The sequence below is a fragment of the Eleginops maclovinus genome, chromosome 21 (assembly GCF_036324505.1).
Source record: "Eleginops maclovinus isolate JMC-PN-2008 ecotype Puerto Natales chromosome 21, JC_Emac_rtc_rv5, whole genome shotgun sequence".
In the NCBI taxonomy this organism is placed as follows: Eukaryota; Metazoa; Chordata; class Actinopteri; order Perciformes; family Eleginopidae; genus Eleginops; species Eleginops maclovinus.
In genome coordinates this window covers 15,339,252-15,358,100 of record NC_086369.1, presented here as the reverse complement: position 1 = coordinate 15,358,100, position 18,849 = coordinate 15,339,252, and the positions used below count along the sequence as shown (strand labels likewise).

The following is an 18,849-nucleotide window of genomic DNA, read 5'->3' as shown; positions in this document are numbered from 1 at the left end:
AATAAAATATTTTTTATTCGTTTAATTCGTTAAAAAATGAGTTATTTGGTAAAAATCGATCCCCTCTTTTCGTTTTCGAAACGTGTGTTGGTCGGTCCAATCGATTGTACAATCGATTCTCGAACGTAAGGTGACAGCCCTAATAAGAGGTGTGGTAACGTGCGTTTGTGAACTGTTTCGTCTCTGTTTTGATGTGCAGAAAGTGAACACTAAGAGTGGGGAAGTTTCGGACACCCCCGTGGGACTGATGGACGTCTACCAGGAGTTTAATGAGCTCTCTGAGAAGTTCAGGATCATGAAGTTCAAATCTAAGGTCGGCGCCAACCCTGCTGCTCACAGACTGTAAGGACATGTACTGTTTGACGTGTGTAACCGCTGCTCTGTGTGTTCTGCAGAAAGTGGAGAAGAGCTACGCCTTTGAAATCCCTGACGTTCCCACTCAGAGCGAGTACCTGGAAGTCAGATACTCTGTGAGTGGAGGCATGCACCTGTCTATGGTTATAGCTCCAGACCAGTTTATCTTATGTGGTTATTCTTTTCCTTGCAGGCTGAGTTCCCTGCGCTGCCCTCAGACCTGAAGGGGGCGACCTTCTCTCACATTTTTGGCACCAACATCTCCAGTCTGGAGCACTTCCTCCTCAGCAGGAAGATTAAAGGGCCGTGTTGGCTGGACATCAAGACTCCACGTAAGGAGGAGGTCACTTTGTCCTAAAATGACATCATTTTATGACATTTACTCTTACAGAAACAACTGCCAACAAATACCTGCATCAAAATATCTGACATGCAAAGAGTGTGAACAGCTGATTTGACACATTTCATTACCTTGATGTGTGTTTGGTTTGTGTGTGTTAGAGCTGATGAGCCAGCCGGTCAGCTGGTGTAAGGTGGAGGCTCTGGCCCTGAGGACGGACCTGGTCACGGTGGTCAAAGATCTGTCGCCACCCCCCATCACCGTCATGTCCATCAGCCTGAAGACCATCCAGAACCCAAAGACCCACCACAACGAGGTCAGGGGGTTTCCTGTCTGTATTTATCCGTGTTTTATTCAATGCTCAGATTCCTGATGGTGGTTCCTCTCTGCAGATCGTGTCTCTGGTGGCTCTCGTCCACTATGAGTTCCAGATGGATAAAGCTCCTCCTCAGCCCCCATATCAGACACACTTCTGTGGTTAGTGTGTGTGTGTGTGTGTGTGTGTGTGTGTGTGTGTGTGTGTGTGTGTGTGTGTGTGTGTGTGTGTGTGTGTGTGTGTGTGTGTGTGTGTGTGTGTGTGTGTGTGTGTGTGTGTGTGTGTGTGTGTGTGTGTGTGTGTGTGTGTGTGTGTGTGTGTGTGTGTGTGTGTGGCATTACTGTGTGTGATGTAAAACCATTTGAGCATCACAGAAAAGTGGATATCTGAGACTGATCAGCTCTGATTTATCCCAGCTGTAATGCATGCATGTAGTATTTTAAAGCTTATGTGACCAGAAAATATCCTAAAGATGCTACAATTCACAATTTCGCGGACCTGATGAATAGATTTCTTCTTGTTTCTGCAGTGGTCAGTAAACCGGCTGACTGTATCTACCCCTACGACTTCAAAGACGCCGTGAGGAAGAAGGTGAGAGGGATCAGTGGCTTGCATATTAAAGGGTTTTAAAATGCTTTGAACCACATAATGAACTTTTTTCATGTGGGAGTTTAATAAAAACAAGTTTCTGCAGAAAGGAAGTGAATTTAGTTTCACAAAAAGCAGATTCTAATTGGACTTAATGGAAGCTATATCAAAAGGTTTTTCATTGCATGCGACACAAACATGATGTTTGACTCCCTGCCTCTTCCTCCTCTGTTAGAACGGTATGGTGGAGATCGCTGGTACAGAGCGAGCTCTGCTCGGCTTCTTCCTGGCCAAGCTGCACAAAATCGACCCTGATGTTCTGGTGGTGAGTACAACGTGCTGCACTGTTTTCTATGCACTTTTCTGAATCAAATTTGAGCATGCTGATCCTGCTTCTCTTCCTGCAGGGTCACGACATCTTTGGCTTCGACCTGGAGGTGATTCTGCAGAGGATCAACGTGTGCAAGGTTCCCCACTGGTCTAAGATTGGACGCCTAAGGAGGTCCAACATGCCCAAACTAGGGGTGAGAAGAATAAAACCTCTTTAGCAATATATATTTTATGTTTCTATACCTCATTGTACATTATTTAATTGGCAATTGCTTTGGCAGGGTCGTGGTTCCTTTGCAGAGAAGAGCGCCACCTGTGGTCGTCTGGTGTGTGACGTGGAGATCTCAGCAAAGGAGCTGATTCGCTGTAAGAGTTACCACCTGACTGAACTGGCTGCTCAGGTGCTGAAGACAGAGAGAGCCACCATCTCTCCAGAGAACATCAAAGACCTCTACAGGTGTGTGTGTGTCCTTAAAGGGTCCATTCAACAACCCTCATTTCATTCAGGACGTGAGCTTTCTGTGAACGGTTACTCAACATGTTTGTAAATTACTCCCTTAATCAACGTGGACTCAAAAAGTATTGTGTGTGTCCTAAAATGTGTGTATGTGTCAGTGACTCTCCTCACCTGCTCTACCTGCTGGAGTTGACCTGGATGGACGCTAAGCTGATCCTGCAGATCATGTGTGAACTCAACGTGCTGCCGCTCGCCCTGCAGATCACAAACATCGCCGGAAACGTGATGGTACCACACCTTCTTCTTTCTCTGACAAAAGAAATGTGACAACCGAGCTCTCGTCTAAAATATCTGCACCAGCTCTATTAGCAAACACCTCACTTCTTCCTGCTTCCTCTCTCAGTCTCGTACTCTGATGGGCGGTCGCGCCGAGAGAAACGAATTCCTGCTGCTTCACGCCTTCCACGACAAGAACTACATCGTCCCCGACAAGCTGTCCTTCAAGAAGACTCAGATGGAAATGGTGAAGCCTCACACAAACACTCACAGCTTATTCACACAGGGGTCCCTTACAGCAGGCATGGAAAACCTTTGGTCTTTGTTCCTGTGTCCCAGGGGGAGGGAGAAGAGGGAGGCGATGGAGGGAAAGGCAAGAGGAAAAAGAAGGCAGCATACGCCGGAGGTCTGGTGCTGGATCCTAAAGTCGGTAAGTGATTTATTTTTTAGTTTAAACTCTTCTTCTCTTGTTTTATGGAAGTAGTTCTTAAACCCGTATTCTCTCTCTCCCTCTCTCTCTCTCTGCAGGTTTCTACGACAAGTTTGTTCTGCTGCTGGACTTCAACAGTCTGTACCCCTCCATCATTCAGGAGTTCAACATCTGCTTCACCACCGTGCAGAGGGAGGCGCACAACACACAGAAGAAGAATGAGGTGTGTGTGTGTGTGTTTTTATTAAAGCTGTGTTTTTGTAAGGTGCAGACGTGTAACGGGCCTCAGCATCCTGGTCCCGAGTCGTCCCCTTATTTTACATCCTCACACAAAATTCCCAGCTAAACTTCCATCCCATTGTTTCCACGGTAACAGGAGGACGGGCCGGAGGAGATTCCAGAGGTTCCCGATCAGAGCCTGGAGATGGGAATCCTGCCCAAAGAGATCAGGAAGCTGGTGGAGCGTCGCAAACAGGTCAAACAGCTGATGAAGCAGCAGGACATCAACCCCGACCTCTACCTGCAGGTACACACACACACACACACACACACACACTGGAGTTTGAGGGAGTTGTTTATCCTAATATCCGTTTCCATCTGTCCGTCAGTATGATATCCGTCAGAAGGCTCTGAAGCTGACGGCTAACAGCATGTACGGCTGCCTGGGCTTCAGCTTCAGCCGCTTCTACGCCAAACCCCTCGCCGCCCTCGTCACACACAAGGGGAGAGAGGTGAGTCACACACACACACACACACACACACACACACACACACACACACACACACACACACAGCACACACACATCAGTCTGAAGCCTTATGGACACACAGATGGATCATACAGCTGAAATAAAACAACCTTATTAGTTAGTTTTAATGAAGATGTAAATTAATTACAGTAGTAAAAGTTAAAACCCAAAACTCACTTTTATATGATATAACACAGAAAAAGAAGGTCACATTTCCTAACTTCAAGAAGCTGAAAACAGCATTTTCTGCCCTTTTTTGCCGGAAATATAACAATAAACGCATTATTAATAGAGGCGATAACTATTATTTTGTTGATTGACTGATTTTGCAGCTTTAATACACAAAGAGCAAGCATACAGGCATAAAAGACACACAGTGATAAAATAACACTAATTTAGACAACACACTTCCATGTCTGTCCACAAGATGGCGCTGTTTGATCACATTTTGCACCTTGCAGCACTCCTTCCACTGTGTCTTCTGATCTCTTCTTCTGTTTCATTATTTGTTTCCTCCTGTCCTTCTGTCCTCTCCTCATTACCTCTCCATCCTCACCTTGTTTCCTTCCCTGTTTCTAAATATGATAACTCCCTCATGTTCACTCCATCATATTACCAGACCTGTTGTGCATCTGTAATATCAACAGCTCTGTGTTAAGTATTTTCCATGAAGCTCACTCTATTTATGTAAAGCCTGAGTGTGTCATGACTTCTTTCAATACACACACACACACACACACACACACACACACACACACACACACACACACACACACACACACACACACACACACACACACACACACACACACACACACAGAAGGAACAGAATGGGGCGTGCGGCATTCAATAAAGTGTGTGTTACATGACACAAACGGCTAAATCTGGTAGTGTAAGTGAGCACCTCACACATGTCAGTGTTTGTACTCTTGTTCATTTAATGAGCTCTAACAGTACACGTCCTCAGGGGAGTCCTTCATTCAGATCCTCTTACACACTCATTGTGCTCGCTAATAGAGGGCAGGCAGTCGCTCTGCGTGCGTGCGTGCGTGCGTGTGTGCGTGCGTGTGTGTGCGTGTGATACTCTGTCAGCCTCCAGTCAGGCTTGTTGTTCATGATACTTTTGTTATAGGCGCTAATTTTATTCTCCGATACAAGTGGGAGTTTCTGTCCCTCCAGGCTTTGATAGCAGCCTTTAATGGATGAGTTGAGTCAGAATAAAGCTCTCTTTATTTTAACCAGGAAGTGACATCACATAGTCAGCTATATTTACTTTGTACAAATTCTGTCATTACTGCACTTTTTGAAACTACATATTGACGGTTAATTCAAGTCTGTGTGACTAGTCGTCTCATACTTGGTTCTTAGGCGTCTTCAGTAGTTTCATAATATGCTAACGTGGAGATAAATTGGTGCATTCATGACATATTTTTGTAGGCTGACCCTGAAGGCAGCATCAACTTTGTTCTCGCCACCGAAAGCCAACGGGATTTCTCCATATTAAGTCAGATCTCTATATCTCTAAAATCACACAAAAAATCCTTGACTTCCAGGTGAGGAAATCCTGACTCATTTATTGTTTTATTACTCATTCCTGCACCACTCTATATTATATTTTAGTGGCTATAGACAACCCTTTTCCTTTATTACACCCATCATTATGAAGTTCATAATTATATAGCACAATGTAATCGATGTAAAATACGGCATCAGCTTGTTTCCTAGAAGCCTCTCTTTCACTACGCTGTTCAGTTTGCCTCCAAACCAAAATGCATGGTGAACTCTAGCAGTGTTGCCGACTGTTTTCTAATGAATGTAGCTTGCTCTAGCTCTGAATTGCTATAACTTGCATGAATATATTTATTTTTTGTGCTAAATATGTCTCTAGTTGTTTCTCTAGAAGGCTTATGGTTAGCCCGGGGGACGAAATATAATAGGTGTCCGAGTTCAAGAAGAAACCTGGGAGGAAAGTGTCTTAAATATCTGACACAGACTAAAAGGCTGATTTGAAAGTGAAAAGGCATTAGTTAGCTTTTTATAACGGGTATAAGTTGAGCGTTTGTTGAGCTAACATTTTGTCGATTTTTTTCTGTGTACATGCCAGCTTTTAGCCAGGAATGAAAACTTTCCTAACACACATTTGAATTGATTTAATAAGCTCTTGTAACCTGCAGTGTTGTCTCATCGTCCTGGAGGGACAGTAAACACATTGCATCGTGTGTCATTAGGCCTTTCCTGCCTTAGACATTGCTCGGAGTGAAGTGTGATATCCCAGATAGCAGGGACGAGCGTCTAAAGGTCATCTGTCAGACGTGAAGCCGCAGAGTGCTGAGGCAGATCCACTGTTTACTTTGTATCCGTGATCCTGAACACGCGTCTATTTATACTGCAGGCCGTGTGTTTCAGCATCAACACAACCAGGGAGTCCCACTGGAAGCAATGTGGACGCTATCGTTTAATGCTCTCCAATATCTAAATCTGGACCAGTTTCAGAATCTCTTACAGCGTCGAACATTTTGGAGGAATTCAGATACCCACTGCTGTTTAGAACAACTAGACCTTTGTTTCATAATCTTTTGAGTTGTGCACTTACATTACCCATAAGTGTTATGACCTTATTTCTTATAAATGCAGGTAGCGGTGTGATTCCTCTAGCCTCCTGTTGTGGCGTATTATCCTCCCTTGAGCATGTGTCAAAAATGTCCAGTTTTAAGCCAATTATTTTTACCCTTTTTCTACTTCTTGGTGCTTTTTAACTCAGTTGTTTATTTGGATGAAGGTTTTTAGTCACGGCACGTCTGAGAAACAACCTCAGCTCATGTCAGCAACATAGAAAAAGTCTTTTGTGAAACTACTTTATTTTACTTTCATTCACCAGGTACATTTTCTTAGGAGCAGATGAGACTTTTTTGGATAACTAGGCTACTAGTAAAATCCTCCTTAATTGGAAAAAGCTAATTGCAATTACAACAATAATGGTGATTAAAACAACTCCTATGATCCCACACTTCTACAACAAAACTGGGACACGTAGTCCAGAACATGTTGGGAGTTAAAAACAGATTTTTATTCAAAGTTAATCTGAGCTTTTTATCATCGTCCATGCACTACCACCCACCCCCGCTACACTGACTCTAAGCTGAGTTTGATTCATGCCCACTGATGAGTTTTATTGAATTTGAACGGCGCACTAAAGTTTAACGGCCGTAAGCCAAGTAGTTCTTGGTAGTTTCCGTCCGCTGCGAGCCAGAAGCACCAGCTGGCCTTTACGGCGGCTTTCTGGTGTATTTGTGTCCGGTGCCGTTTGCACCCCGGCCCTCATTTTAATCGTCACATTTGCACTTTCATATCATGATTTAGGAGGCTTTTTATTTTTGTAATTGCAACACGTACACAGAACACCACCCTGTCCGCCGTGTAAAGCCCCCCCCCCCCCCGTGTGTCCGCATGTGTTCTGTTTTTATTGATTGGCTTAGCTCTCATCTTTCTCTCACTCTCTGTTTAAATTGAGGCCTAATCCCCCTCTGGTGTGGGCCCAGGGGCCACAGTGGTCCCTCCGCCCCAGGGAGGGGGGGAACGGACACACAGACCCTTGGCGGTGGCTCTCTGATCAGACAAGTTAGGAAGGGAAACCCCCCTCCTCTTAGCTCCTGATTCTGGAGTGTGTGTCTTGTATCTGTGTGTGTTGGTACAGATTTCGTAGGCTAATTTGAAAACTAAGAGGGATTTAATCAGCCTTTTTTAACGAGTTTAAGATGAGCGTCTTCAGAGCTAACATGCTGCAGAAGTTTAGCGAATTTTTCAGGTTAAATGTGTGTGTGTGTGTGTGTGTGTGTGTGTGTGTGTGTGTGTGTGTGTGTGTGTGTGTGTGTGTGTGTGTGTGTGTGTGTGTGTGTGTGTGTGTGTGTGTGTGTGTGTGTGTGTGTGTGTGTGTGTGTGTGTGTGTGTGTGTTTGTTACTAGCCGAACTCTGCCCTTTGTCGGGGGGCCATTTGTTGTGGCCCTCCTCTGTCCTGGTATGTGTGGGTATTAAAGGGGGGATGAGGGGTATTAAGAGGAAGGTGAAGGTTTAGGATTACACTGCCGCAGATTGATGTCCCCCTCAACCCCTCCGCGTTATTTCGGGTCCTTTTGTATGTTCGCCAGAGAACAGTTGGGAGCGGAGACATATGAAGACAACTTGTGGCTGATAAATGCATCCGTCATTCCAGGAAGACTTTTATTGTCCGTTCGCCGCTGACAGTTCCAGCTTCCAGAGCAGGGAGAATTAGACGTAGAGAAAAGGAGGGTTTGTGCCGCCGCTCCGGCAGATCACAGATCAGCTGCAGGGAGACATGTACAGCATCTGGCTCGTCGGGGGTGTTAATTTCTGATACCGGTGTTAATGTTGCTAGTCATAGCAAATAGAGGAGTGTCTGTTAACAGTCAAGGGCGCCACAAAAAGATGCATCGAGTGGCATTAACCTTTGTGTTTCCCATTTCCCACCTGTCATGAATGAGCAGATTTAACAATGAAAAACCTGCACCATAAACTCCATTCCCATTGCCAGAACTAAGTTTTCTCCCTTGAGTTTTCATTTTTACATCTGTCGTTTATTCCGTTTCTCTTCCAAACTTTCAGATGTTCACTTGGCTGAATTGACAAAGACAATTTGATGAGTTTTATTATTTTCCTGATGAGTTCAGGGCAAGTTAAAGCGACTTTCTGCCAATGAATTTGAGGAGAACGTGTTCATAGTATGTTTTGTACTTTACTTAATATTTGTCCAAATCCCTGTTGATTATTATATATAGTCCCTTCACTGCACGTCATATAGCATTGCGCGAGACAAGTGGGGGAAAATAAGCGGCTCCATCTGTGGTTTACTGGCTTCTTTATTATTACCATGTGCTTTTCTCGTTATTAAACATGCAAGTCTACTCTTTTTACTTTTGCTATAAGTTTCCCTGCTTTGGGACGAATGCATTTCTGATTCTGTCACGTTCCAATCGGATCTGGAGCCTTTTATCCCAGGAATAATGCTGATTGTAACGTCTCCCCCTGAGGAAAAAAGCCAGACGTTAGTGGGGTTTTCATCCAGAAGGCAGCAGGCTTACTGAAAGACACATACTGAATCAGGAGCTCTTTTTCCCCAGCTGTTTTTAGAAGGCATGCCCCTTGTCTCTGAGCACAAACTGTACGTGTGCCGGTGTGTGTAAGTCCTCCTAATCGAGTGATGTTAACAACCGAGGCCGCTCGAAGCCGTTGATTGTTGTGGCACTCAGATTGGTTTGACCTTCCACCCTCGTGACAGCAAATCTGACAACCGTTAGCAGGTGTGTGTGTGTGTGTGTGTGTGTGTGTGTGTGTGTGTGTGTGTGTGTGTGTGTGTGTGTGTGTGTGTGTGTGTGTGTGTGTGTGTGTGTGTGTGTGTGTGTGTGTGTGTGTGTGTGTGTGTGTGTGTGTGTGTGTGTGTGTGTGTGTGTGTGTACGGAGGACAACTCCTGAGAGCCTTTCTACTGTAATTGAGTCTCTGTCCTTGTGTTTAAAAACAGCCTGACAGGAGCTCGTACTTCACATTATTGGATGGCATGCAGAGTGAGGAATGGGTAACGGAGCCAAGGGTGTGGAGAGGTCAGAGTTTGGTTTGGGTTAAACATCTATGTGTGTGTGTAATGAACACTAAGTAAATATTGTTGCCCCCCGGGGTCCCTCATGCAGATTCTGTGTCATTCCTCTTGTCCTGTAACAAATCATTTCCCCGAATTAGAAATACCAAATCAGGTCTCCGGTGTTTGAGTAAATACGGTTGTCCCCATTTCTTTCATTCAGTCTGCAGCTCCAGAACCACAAAGGTCATTTTTACATTTCCCCGAATTAGATTTAAGAACACTTAAGCCTGCCTACGCTGTTGTGTGTGTTTGTGTGTGTGTTTGTGTGTGTGTGTGGGGGGGGGGGGTGGATGTTTCCACGCTGTCCATTGAGCTGGCTTTGCTCCTGATAGGAGAGGACTTAACAAATAGTCACATGGGAGCAGCGCTGCTATTTTGGCAGGACGGTTCGAGGGTTCAGAATCCAAACAGCGACTTTAGTAACGCGCTCTAATGAGGCCATGTGAGACCCGGTTAATGTCGGGGATTATAACTCGTTACGCAGTCGTCTGACATATGGCGACTTTATCGGGGTCACTGATGGTGGTTGATGAGAGGATAATTAGTGTCGGGTTTTAGCTGAGTTTACAGGAAGGTGATACATGTGTTTGTTGTCCATTTTTTTTGATTTGTTTAAACCAAAATATCACATTTTTACTTCACAATTATCATAGCCACAAGTTTTACATTATGCTGCGATATCTAGAACGCTAGATTACTTCAAAATAAAAGCATATGTTTATTGTTAACATTATAATAAGATTTTATTATTTAAATATCACACTAATTGTCAACACACACATCAAATAAATGCTTCAATTTAACTACAAATTATGTAAGGCAGGTAGAAAGTTGTGATTTGCACATTTACACCTGGGAACGATATTTTTTGGCCACATTTTGTTTTATTTTGAAGGGAACATTTATAAAGGTCTCTTCAGCTGCTAATTACTCACTATCTGTCTGTGTAGTTTGTATTTTCTGTCTAATCTATAAAGTTTATATTCATTAAAAACACTTTAAAGTTCAGATTAAAATATATTCATAGAAATCAGTGAATGAAATTGTAGCTGATGAAAAAGGTCGTTTGATCCTCTCCTGCCTGCTATCTCAAATATCACGTTTTAATAACCTCCCTTTATGACTATCTTCACATGCCTTATTTATTTTCTTGTGGCGACATGTTAAGAATCCCTCGGTGGCTCCTTTGACTTCGGACAGAGTGACTCATCAGGACGTTAAAGTGCCACATTTTTAATTTCCCCGGCAGTCGAGCCACCGCTGTCATTGTCGAGTTATTCCCAATGAGCGCCGGCGTTTGTGATCTCAGCCGGGTGTATTAAATCAGACGAGGCTTAACAGCGGATTGACCCTCCCAGTAGCAGACATGAGTACACAGCAAAGGCATCTGCCAGGACAGGTGTGTGAGGACGAGTGTGTGTGGACGGGTGTGTGTCTTTGCATTCTTGCAAGTGAAATCATTTCAGTGAGAATGATTCTGTAGATGTGTTTGGAGCAGTGAAATCTTTTATGCATCTTCTTCTGAGATTGTGTGTGTGTGTGTGTGTGTGTGTGTGTGTGTGTGTGTGTGTGTGTGTGTGTGTGTGTGTGTGTGTGTGTGTGTGTGTGTGTGTGTGTGTGTGTGTGTGTGTGTGTGTGTGTGTGTGTGTGTGTGTGTGTGTGTCCTTTCCCCCCCTGCTCTGACAGTGGTGTGTTCCTCCACAGGTGCTATTTCAGTCGGCCGACTGTCATCCCAAAATGCTTTTCAGCTGAGTGCTTTTCAAAACAATCGTCACCGCTGCCCCTGGCTCTTCTTACAAGGGTCCTGTGCCGCTCTGAGGTTTAACATGCTGCCTCTGATCTGCTCATCACGGGGGGGGGGGGTATGGCATGTGTGTGAAGGGGTATTATCTTTATTGTGCATCGCTGTATTATCTTTTATTGCTTCCCTTTCAATCTATAACCCATTTGTCACTCGTCCAGTGCGGGACAGACAGGACTCGTATTGTTATTTAAAGTTACCGCCTGACAAAACAAACCAGATATTTTGATGAGGAGGGGTGGGGGGGAGATACATGACATATAAATCCCTCGTAAATAAGGCCAGCAGATAGCTGAACAACAGCTGAGGAAAAGCCAGATATCACAACGAGGCTGAACCTCTCATCAATTAGCAAGGCTGCGTGCAGATCACACAGGTAATGGGTGACGCACACGCAGAGACATGAGACTCTGCTAAAAGCACTACGTTAAAGGGATTGCAAGCTGTCAAATGGGCAAGTGTGGATTTAACAGTGAGGTATTCAAAGCGTAGGTGCTATCTATGTCACTTTTCCTTGTTTTTCAAGGGAGTATAAGTGAAGCAAAGCAAAGAAACATGCCTTATTGTATGCCTTAAGTCCAAAATTAGCATGGCAGAGTGCAATATCTCACGGCTAATGGGACTGTTAATTTGCTGATCTCTTGCAAGTTACAAGTTCATAGTCTACCTTCCTGCTTTCTCACCTGCTGCATTGTGTCACTTGCACTATTTCCTGTCTTGAGTACTTTGTGTGTTGCTCTGTTGGAGGAGCCTGGGACTTTTAATTGAAGCTTTCAATTGCTAACAACTAGTAGCTATTGTGCATATGACAATAGCCCCTCTGACTCTCAAATCAAATGCAACGTCATTGAGACATTGTTTAAAGCACTACATTAAACTTCAAGCTGTGTGAAGTGGAGCCAGAGTGCAGATTTAATGAGTTATTTAAAAGTGTACATTGTTTGGTGTTAAACCTCCACTGCACTGCACTTTTCTAACTTAATATCTGTTCAGAAAGCCAGCCTCAGCTTGGACCAGCTGCAGTAGTCGGGGTTTGTCACTTATTTTGGACCTGTGCTCCTGTACTTGTCCCCCTCGTTCACTTCCTGGCAGCTTTGAGTGTTACACACCGCGGTTGCACCACTTAACCCAACTACATCTTTTAGCAGCATTGGCAGGGTCAGATGCCCTGGAGTCTCACGGCAGACTGTTGGGTAAATTATGTTTTAAAAACGGCGAGTACAAAGTGAAAATGTCACCTGTAAGCTGTGAGAGTGTTGAAGTACTGCAGGAACTCTGCACTTGGCTGGAGCGCTGTCCGAAATATTCCTGCAGTCTGCAGAGCAATGTAGCGGCTGCAGGCTTTTAGGTTTATCTAGAACAGATTTGAATGCACTTTAATAAGTATAACTGCAAAACATGTGACTGTTTCCATATAGTCTAGAGAGCATAAAGTACATTTAGCTCAGAGAATAGCAAAAGCTATTCATTCTAGCTTCCCAAAATATGTCTTGTTTAGTCAAGAAAGCGGAAAAGCAGGAAACGAAGAATCAATTATCAAAATATTGGCCAAGTACCTTTTCTGTTCATTGACTTAAAGGATTAGACAATAAATCAATGCAACTCTTTATTCTAGCATCGCTTTGGACCCTTATTTTTGACTTAGCAGTAGTAAATAGCAGTGTACAGTACAATATTATGCAGAGGCATGCCATCTAATTTGACCTCTTGACCTTTTGCAGCCAAAATAATGCGACTTGACACCTGAGCTCTCACCTTTTATTGTGGGCTGAAAATGAGGGTTGGGGGGGTGATAACGAGTGTTCGATAATTAAGTATTCAGTCTTCAGACTGTACTCAGTGAGCCGCTCAACTACTGTCCGGTCAGAGTGCACAGTTTAACACGGAGGAGCTGAGGGGTAAAGGAAAAAGCAGGGACGTTGAGTGAGGTTTATTCAGTTATTGGAAGAAACAAGTTAAAAGAATAGGGCAAAGATGACATCGAGGAGACTTACCTTGACTTTGTTGTGGATGCCAAATTATTGAAATGGACTTTAAATCTTCACAACTTCAAGATATATTTTAATTTGCTCATGCATTTGGTTTGTTAAATGTCAGCAAATAGTGAGAAATGACTGTCATAAGTTCCCAGAACACATGGTAACTCTTGCAGATATCTTGAAAACCCAAAGATGTAATGATGTAATATCAAGAAAAGGCAGAAAACAAGCGTCTGTCGAGCTTTAATGAGTACAGTTAACGCTAAAATGGCTGATAATGAGTTTCCCGTCCCATTTACTTATTGATTATTGCTCTGCTCAACATAAACCCCGTCTTTGATAATCAGTTTGATATGAAAGAGTTGTGTTTCTGAAGGGCACGGCGTCAGGTTCGAGTGAAGCTTGTGCAGTTGTTGGCTTCAGAACGAGTGGCATGCACGGTGCTGACTGCTGCAGTCATCAGAGGGACGACACACACTCCTCCCCCCCCGGGGCTCTGTGTTTGCATTGGTCCCTATAGTATGTGTGTGTTGGTATGTCTGAAGATGAGCACACACACACACACACACCATCAGTTGCACAGATTGCATCATGGTCAAACGACTTGTCTTTCACGCGGCTCATTCCTGCTGGGACTGACGGCGTATGGAAAACCTTCTAAATGAGTCCGCACATCAATTACATCAACGCATTCACACCTCGCACGCCCCCCCCCCCAACACCAAGTCCCCCGCCTCTATCGCTCTCACATCTCTCTATTCATCACTCTGCCCTTTCCTTCTGTCTATTCTCTGATCATTCTAGCCGCTCCTCTTTCAGCGCTCCTCCTGCTGCTGCTTCGAGTCTCATTTTCACTTTGATCAAACTCGAGGGGACAGAAGCTAAAAGAGTTCCTGCAGGACTTTAGGAAGTCTGCAGAAGTAAAAAAAATAAGGCCTTTAATTTCCATCTCAATCTTTTAGAAATCTGCATGAGATGGGATTCATGAATAGTCTTTCTTTGTCTCAAAAACCAAACTTTTCATCAGTAGATTTCTCCACCTGCACACTGAATCTGAACTCCTCCGTAATTTCCCTCACTTTGTTCTAAACTGTCAGAGGACAGGCGAGTCATGTTGTCTGCATTAAAGCTTAGCTGTGTGTGTGTGTGTGTGTCTGTTTATGTGTGTGTGTCTGTTTATGTGTGTGTGTGTGTGTGTGAGAGAGAGAGAGAGACCTTGACCTTGACCTTGACTGCAGTCCCTAATGGAGGAGGCTGCTCCAACTCCCCCCGCCGTACAGCGATATGTAGCAGCCCATAAAGCATGCTTAAGTCCTGCTCTGGTTTCAGGGAGTGGACCCCCCCACCCCCTCTCGGTTTAGCCCTCCTGCCCGCCTCTTCCTCACACTCTGAAATAGCCACGTCCTTGTCCCCACACGGAGCCCTGTGTGTGTGTGTGTGTGTGTCTGCGGTTGATTGAGGAGCAGATTGCTGGTGACAGGTCACACTGCGTTCTGTCCCTCCGACCCCCCAGATTAGCCACCCGGAGGCCCCCCCCCTCCCCCTCTATGGACCCCCACCTGTTAGGATCCCTCCGCTGCTCAGATCTCACACACACACACACACACACACACACACACACACACACACACACACACACACAGACACACAGAGTGGACAACCTGCGTTAACAGAATTCTCTTATTTGTCCGTCACTCACTCTGCGGGTGATAAAGGCCATTAAGTCATTAGTGTGTGTGTGTGTGTGTGTGTGTGTGTGTGTGTGTGTGTGTGTGTGTGTGTGTGTGTGTGTGTGTGTGTGTGTGTGTGTGTGTGTGTGTGTGTGTGTGTGTGTGTGTGTGTGTGTGTGTGTGTGTGTGTGTGTGTGTGTGTGTTGAAAAGACGCCTGTCACAGCATACTCACATAATTGCCCTCTTAGCCAATTATCCCCCATTTAAAAGCAAGTCACCTGCTCTGCCACACACACACACACACACACACAGAAAAAATAACCCAGAAACTTGATATTTAAAAACGGTTTCTTTCTCAGTCTTTCGTTTGTTTACTGTGTGTGGAATGATGTAGGTGTAGTGAGTTATTGTTGTTGTTTGTATCTATTCATCCTGGTGTGTGTGTGTGTCCCTTTCAGATTCTGATGCACACTAAAGACCTGGTTCAGAAGGTGGGTTATTAAGCTAATATATTATAAAGGTAGTCATTGATTTAACACAGTGCTGCTATTTGTATGTGGAAGTACATTTATTTTTGTCAGAGAAAAAGCTCCACTTATTGTCCAGCCTTAATTTGAAACTGATTTATTTTTCTTTCCATGTTTTAGTTGAATCTGGAGGTCATCTACGGAGATACCGACTCCATCATGATCAACACCAACAGCAAGTCTCTGGAGGAAGTCTACAAACTGGGAAACAAGGTAGGAGCAGAAGAGAGGTTTTGTGTTTCTTTACTTTAGTTTGGACTTTTTCCCTGAATCAGTTTGATCCTCCCAGGTCAAAGCCGAGGTAAACAAGCTCTACAAACTTCTGGAGATCGACATCGACGGCGTGTTTAAGTCTCTCTTGCTGCTGAAGAAGAAGAAGTACGCCGCCCTGTTGGTGGAGAACCACGGCGAGGGACGGTACAGCGTGAAGCAGGAGCTCAAAGGCCTGGACATCGTGCGCAGAGACTGGTGTGACCTCGCCAAGGAGTGTGGAAAGTACGTAAGAGACAGAGGTGTGACTGAAAGATACAGTACATTTCAGGTATCCATAAAATAACATGTGTTCCTCTCCTCTGTTCCTGCAGCTATGTGATTGGTCAAATCCTGTCAGACCAGAGTCGCGACGTCATCGTGGAGAACATCCAGAAACACTTGGTGGAGCTGGGAGAGAAAGTAGCAGCTGGAAGCGTACCACTCAACCAGTACGAGATAAACAAGGTGAAGACACGGCTATATGCATCTACATTTCCACACCTGAGGAGGAAAGCCTTTAAAGGGAGAGGACAGATCAATGTGGGGTTCCCCGAGGTGCTGAGGACAGAGGGAGCAGGAAGACCTACTTTAGACGCCTCAATTGGAAAAATATTAATTACACTATATTTATATTTGAGTTTCAGTACAGAGCCTAGTTTTCTACCACTGCCATTTGTTTGTTTATTTAATGATATTGGTTCATTGGAATTCAAACCCCTGAGTTCCAAAACAACACAAACCAACTAAGTCATCCAGGAAGACCAGCATAGATTCAGGCCTAAGTCCGCCATCAAAATGTGTATAGCTTTTTTTGAGGTGAGCCTCCTGCTTTTAGTCCTGTCCGTTTCTTAAAATTGAAATCTATGTATTCATTATGGATCTTATTGTACTACTATGTGCAATTCACACAAGTGAAACACCTTGTAGCTCTGGCAGATTTTACCTGCATTCATTTTGACTTTATTCTATTCTTTGCTCCAGGCTCTGACTAAAGACCCTCAGGACTATCCGGATAAGAAGAGCCTCCCTCACGTCCATGTGGCTCTGTGGATGAACTCTCAGGGTGGTCACCGGGTCAAAGCTGGAGATACCATCTCCTACATCATCTGCAAGGTGTGTGGAGCAGAGAGAAACATGTATACTCTCTTAAAGACACTTTGGAATTGAAATAAGTGAAAGTAGAACAAGTAATAAGTGCTTCCCTCCCTCCTGCAGGACGGCTCCACGCTGGCGGCCAGTCAGAGGGCGTACGCTCTGGAGCAGCTGCAGAAGCAGGAGGGTCTCAGCCTGGACGTGCAGTACTACCTCGCCCAGCAGGTGCACCCCGTGGTGTCCCGCATCTGCGACCCCATCGAGGGCATCGACGGCGTGCTCATCGCCACGTGGCTCGGTGAGTAATCGGGAGATTAAGGAGACTTTAGTTTTAGTCAGAAATGGAGGCCCAGTGTCACTCTGGTGGTAAATGATGTTATAAGATAAAGAAAAAACTACAGGTTAGTTTTAAGGTGTAGAAAATGACAGAAATGTGTGAAAAAATATAAAATACAGTCAAATGTTTTGATGAAAGTGTTAAATTAAAATGTAGTAGGTTAAATGCTTTTAAAGGGTTAATTCAAATATAGGCATGGCATCATGAATAGCATGAATTGCCCAGAAAGATTTGCAATAAACAATATTATTGTCATATTAAGACGACTTTATCCCACTGATTTAATGATATAATACCATAGAAAATGCAAGGAAACTCTTTCAAAAGGCACAAGCTTTTATTTCTGAAATATAATAACAAATATTTGGACAGTGGAAATGGAAAAGTGCTATTTCTAAATCAAAAGAAAACCAAAATTAAAACCATAAATAACATGTGTTTTAAGGCTCTGTCAACAAAACCTTGTTGGTTTTTAAAAAATCAATTTGGATAAAATGTTTGGGAACATTTTAAGGAAACGAACACCCATTATGGAGGTCAGCTAAAAATGATGGAGGTCACGTAATCATCGTACCGTCCTACCTGCAGGACACCGGTCGTGATTAAATGACTCGTCCGCAGACGTACCTTTTTTTTAAATAAACGCTGGCCCTGAAGTATTTGTGGGGCACGGCTCACTCTGAGTGATGGTACTAATCTCTCTTTATGTATGTGTTAGCATTAGTCAAAATTCCCGTTTTACAGTGCGTTGACAGCTGAGGCAGCCAAACATAGAAAAGCTGTCACACCTAATATCACAACACACTCGTGAAGGTACAAAGTAGAGGTTTCAGTTGACCAAACGTTATAAAATTAAGCAGGATGAATGGAAAACACCTGAAGTATCAGTCTCAAACAACTCCTCTGATTACTATAGAGGAAAGTGATGCAACAATAAGGAGTTTGGGGCGGCAGTGGCTCAGTCAGTAGGGACTTGGTCTTGGGACGAAGGGTCGCCGGTTCACGGCCCGATCGGACCAAAAAAAATATGGAGTGAGCTGGTAGCTGGAGAGGTGCCAGTTCTCCTCCTAGGCCACTGCAGAGGTGCCCTTGAGCAAGGCACCTAACCTCTATCTGCTCCCTTGGCGCCGGGGACCTGGCTGCCTCTCTGCTCTGCCACCTCTCCTCTGCATGTGGTTGTGTGTGCATGTATTTCCTCTGTGTTTGTGCATGTATATCCTCTGTGTGTTTAATGTGTGTCAACACAACAGAGTAGAGAAAGCAATTTCCCTGTAAGGGATTAATAAAGTATGTCGTCTTCTTCTTCTTCTTCTTCAAACCTGAATCATGTTGTTTTTACACCAGGTCTGGACCCGGGTCAGTTCCGCGCTCACCAGCAGTACCAGAGGGAGGAGGAGGCGGACGGCACGCTGGGAGCCCCGGTGCAGCTGACGGACGAGGAGCGCTACAAGGACTGCGAGAGCTTCACCTTCACCTGCCCTCAGTGCAGCACCGACAACATCTACAGCAGTGTGTTCGAAGGAGCGGTAAGTGAGGGTCAACAATCACAGTCCAGCAGCACTCCTACGATACTAGAAAGATATGAACACTTATATTTATCCTCAAACTTAAGGAAAAGTGTATTTTTCCACTAAATTCAATTTATATTTGGGCCTTCTGGTGGAACTACCATATCTGACACATTATGCTGTATCTACAA

At 44.4% G+C, this 18,849-nt stretch overlaps 1 protein-coding gene across 1 annotated transcript in view; it reads left to right on the top strand.

The window, feature by feature from the left end:
- The window catches only part of pola1 (polymerase (DNA directed), alpha 1), a 46,672-nt gene that overhangs the window by 3,286 nt on the left and 24,537 nt on the right, over positions 1-18,849 (top strand). Inside the window, exons 11-32 of the mRNA XM_063912210.1 lie at positions 200-313; positions 396-470; positions 548-686; positions 856-1,010; positions 1,087-1,171; positions 1,540-1,601; positions 1,834-1,923; positions 2,006-2,122; positions 2,210-2,385; positions 2,544-2,673; positions 2,789-2,908; positions 3,001-3,091; positions 3,190-3,314; positions 3,468-3,617; positions 3,700-3,822; positions 15,401-15,433; positions 15,590-15,682; positions 15,759-15,964; positions 16,054-16,186; positions 16,703-16,834; positions 16,937-17,111; positions 18,495-18,676. Of these exons, the coding sequence (XP_063768280.1) occupies positions 200-313; positions 396-470; positions 548-686; positions 856-1,010; positions 1,087-1,171; positions 1,540-1,601; positions 1,834-1,923; positions 2,006-2,122; positions 2,210-2,385; positions 2,544-2,673; positions 2,789-2,908; positions 3,001-3,091; positions 3,190-3,314; positions 3,468-3,617; positions 3,700-3,822; positions 15,401-15,433; positions 15,590-15,682; positions 15,759-15,964; positions 16,054-16,186; positions 16,703-16,834; positions 16,937-17,111; positions 18,495-18,676 (2,706 nt within the window). The remainder of the gene's footprint in view (positions 1-199; positions 314-395; positions 471-547; positions 687-855; positions 1,011-1,086; positions 1,172-1,539; positions 1,602-1,833; positions 1,924-2,005; positions 2,123-2,209; positions 2,386-2,543; positions 2,674-2,788; positions 2,909-3,000; positions 3,092-3,189; positions 3,315-3,467; positions 3,618-3,699; positions 3,823-15,400; positions 15,434-15,589; positions 15,683-15,758; positions 15,965-16,053; positions 16,187-16,702; positions 16,835-16,936; positions 17,112-18,494; positions 18,677-18,849) is intronic.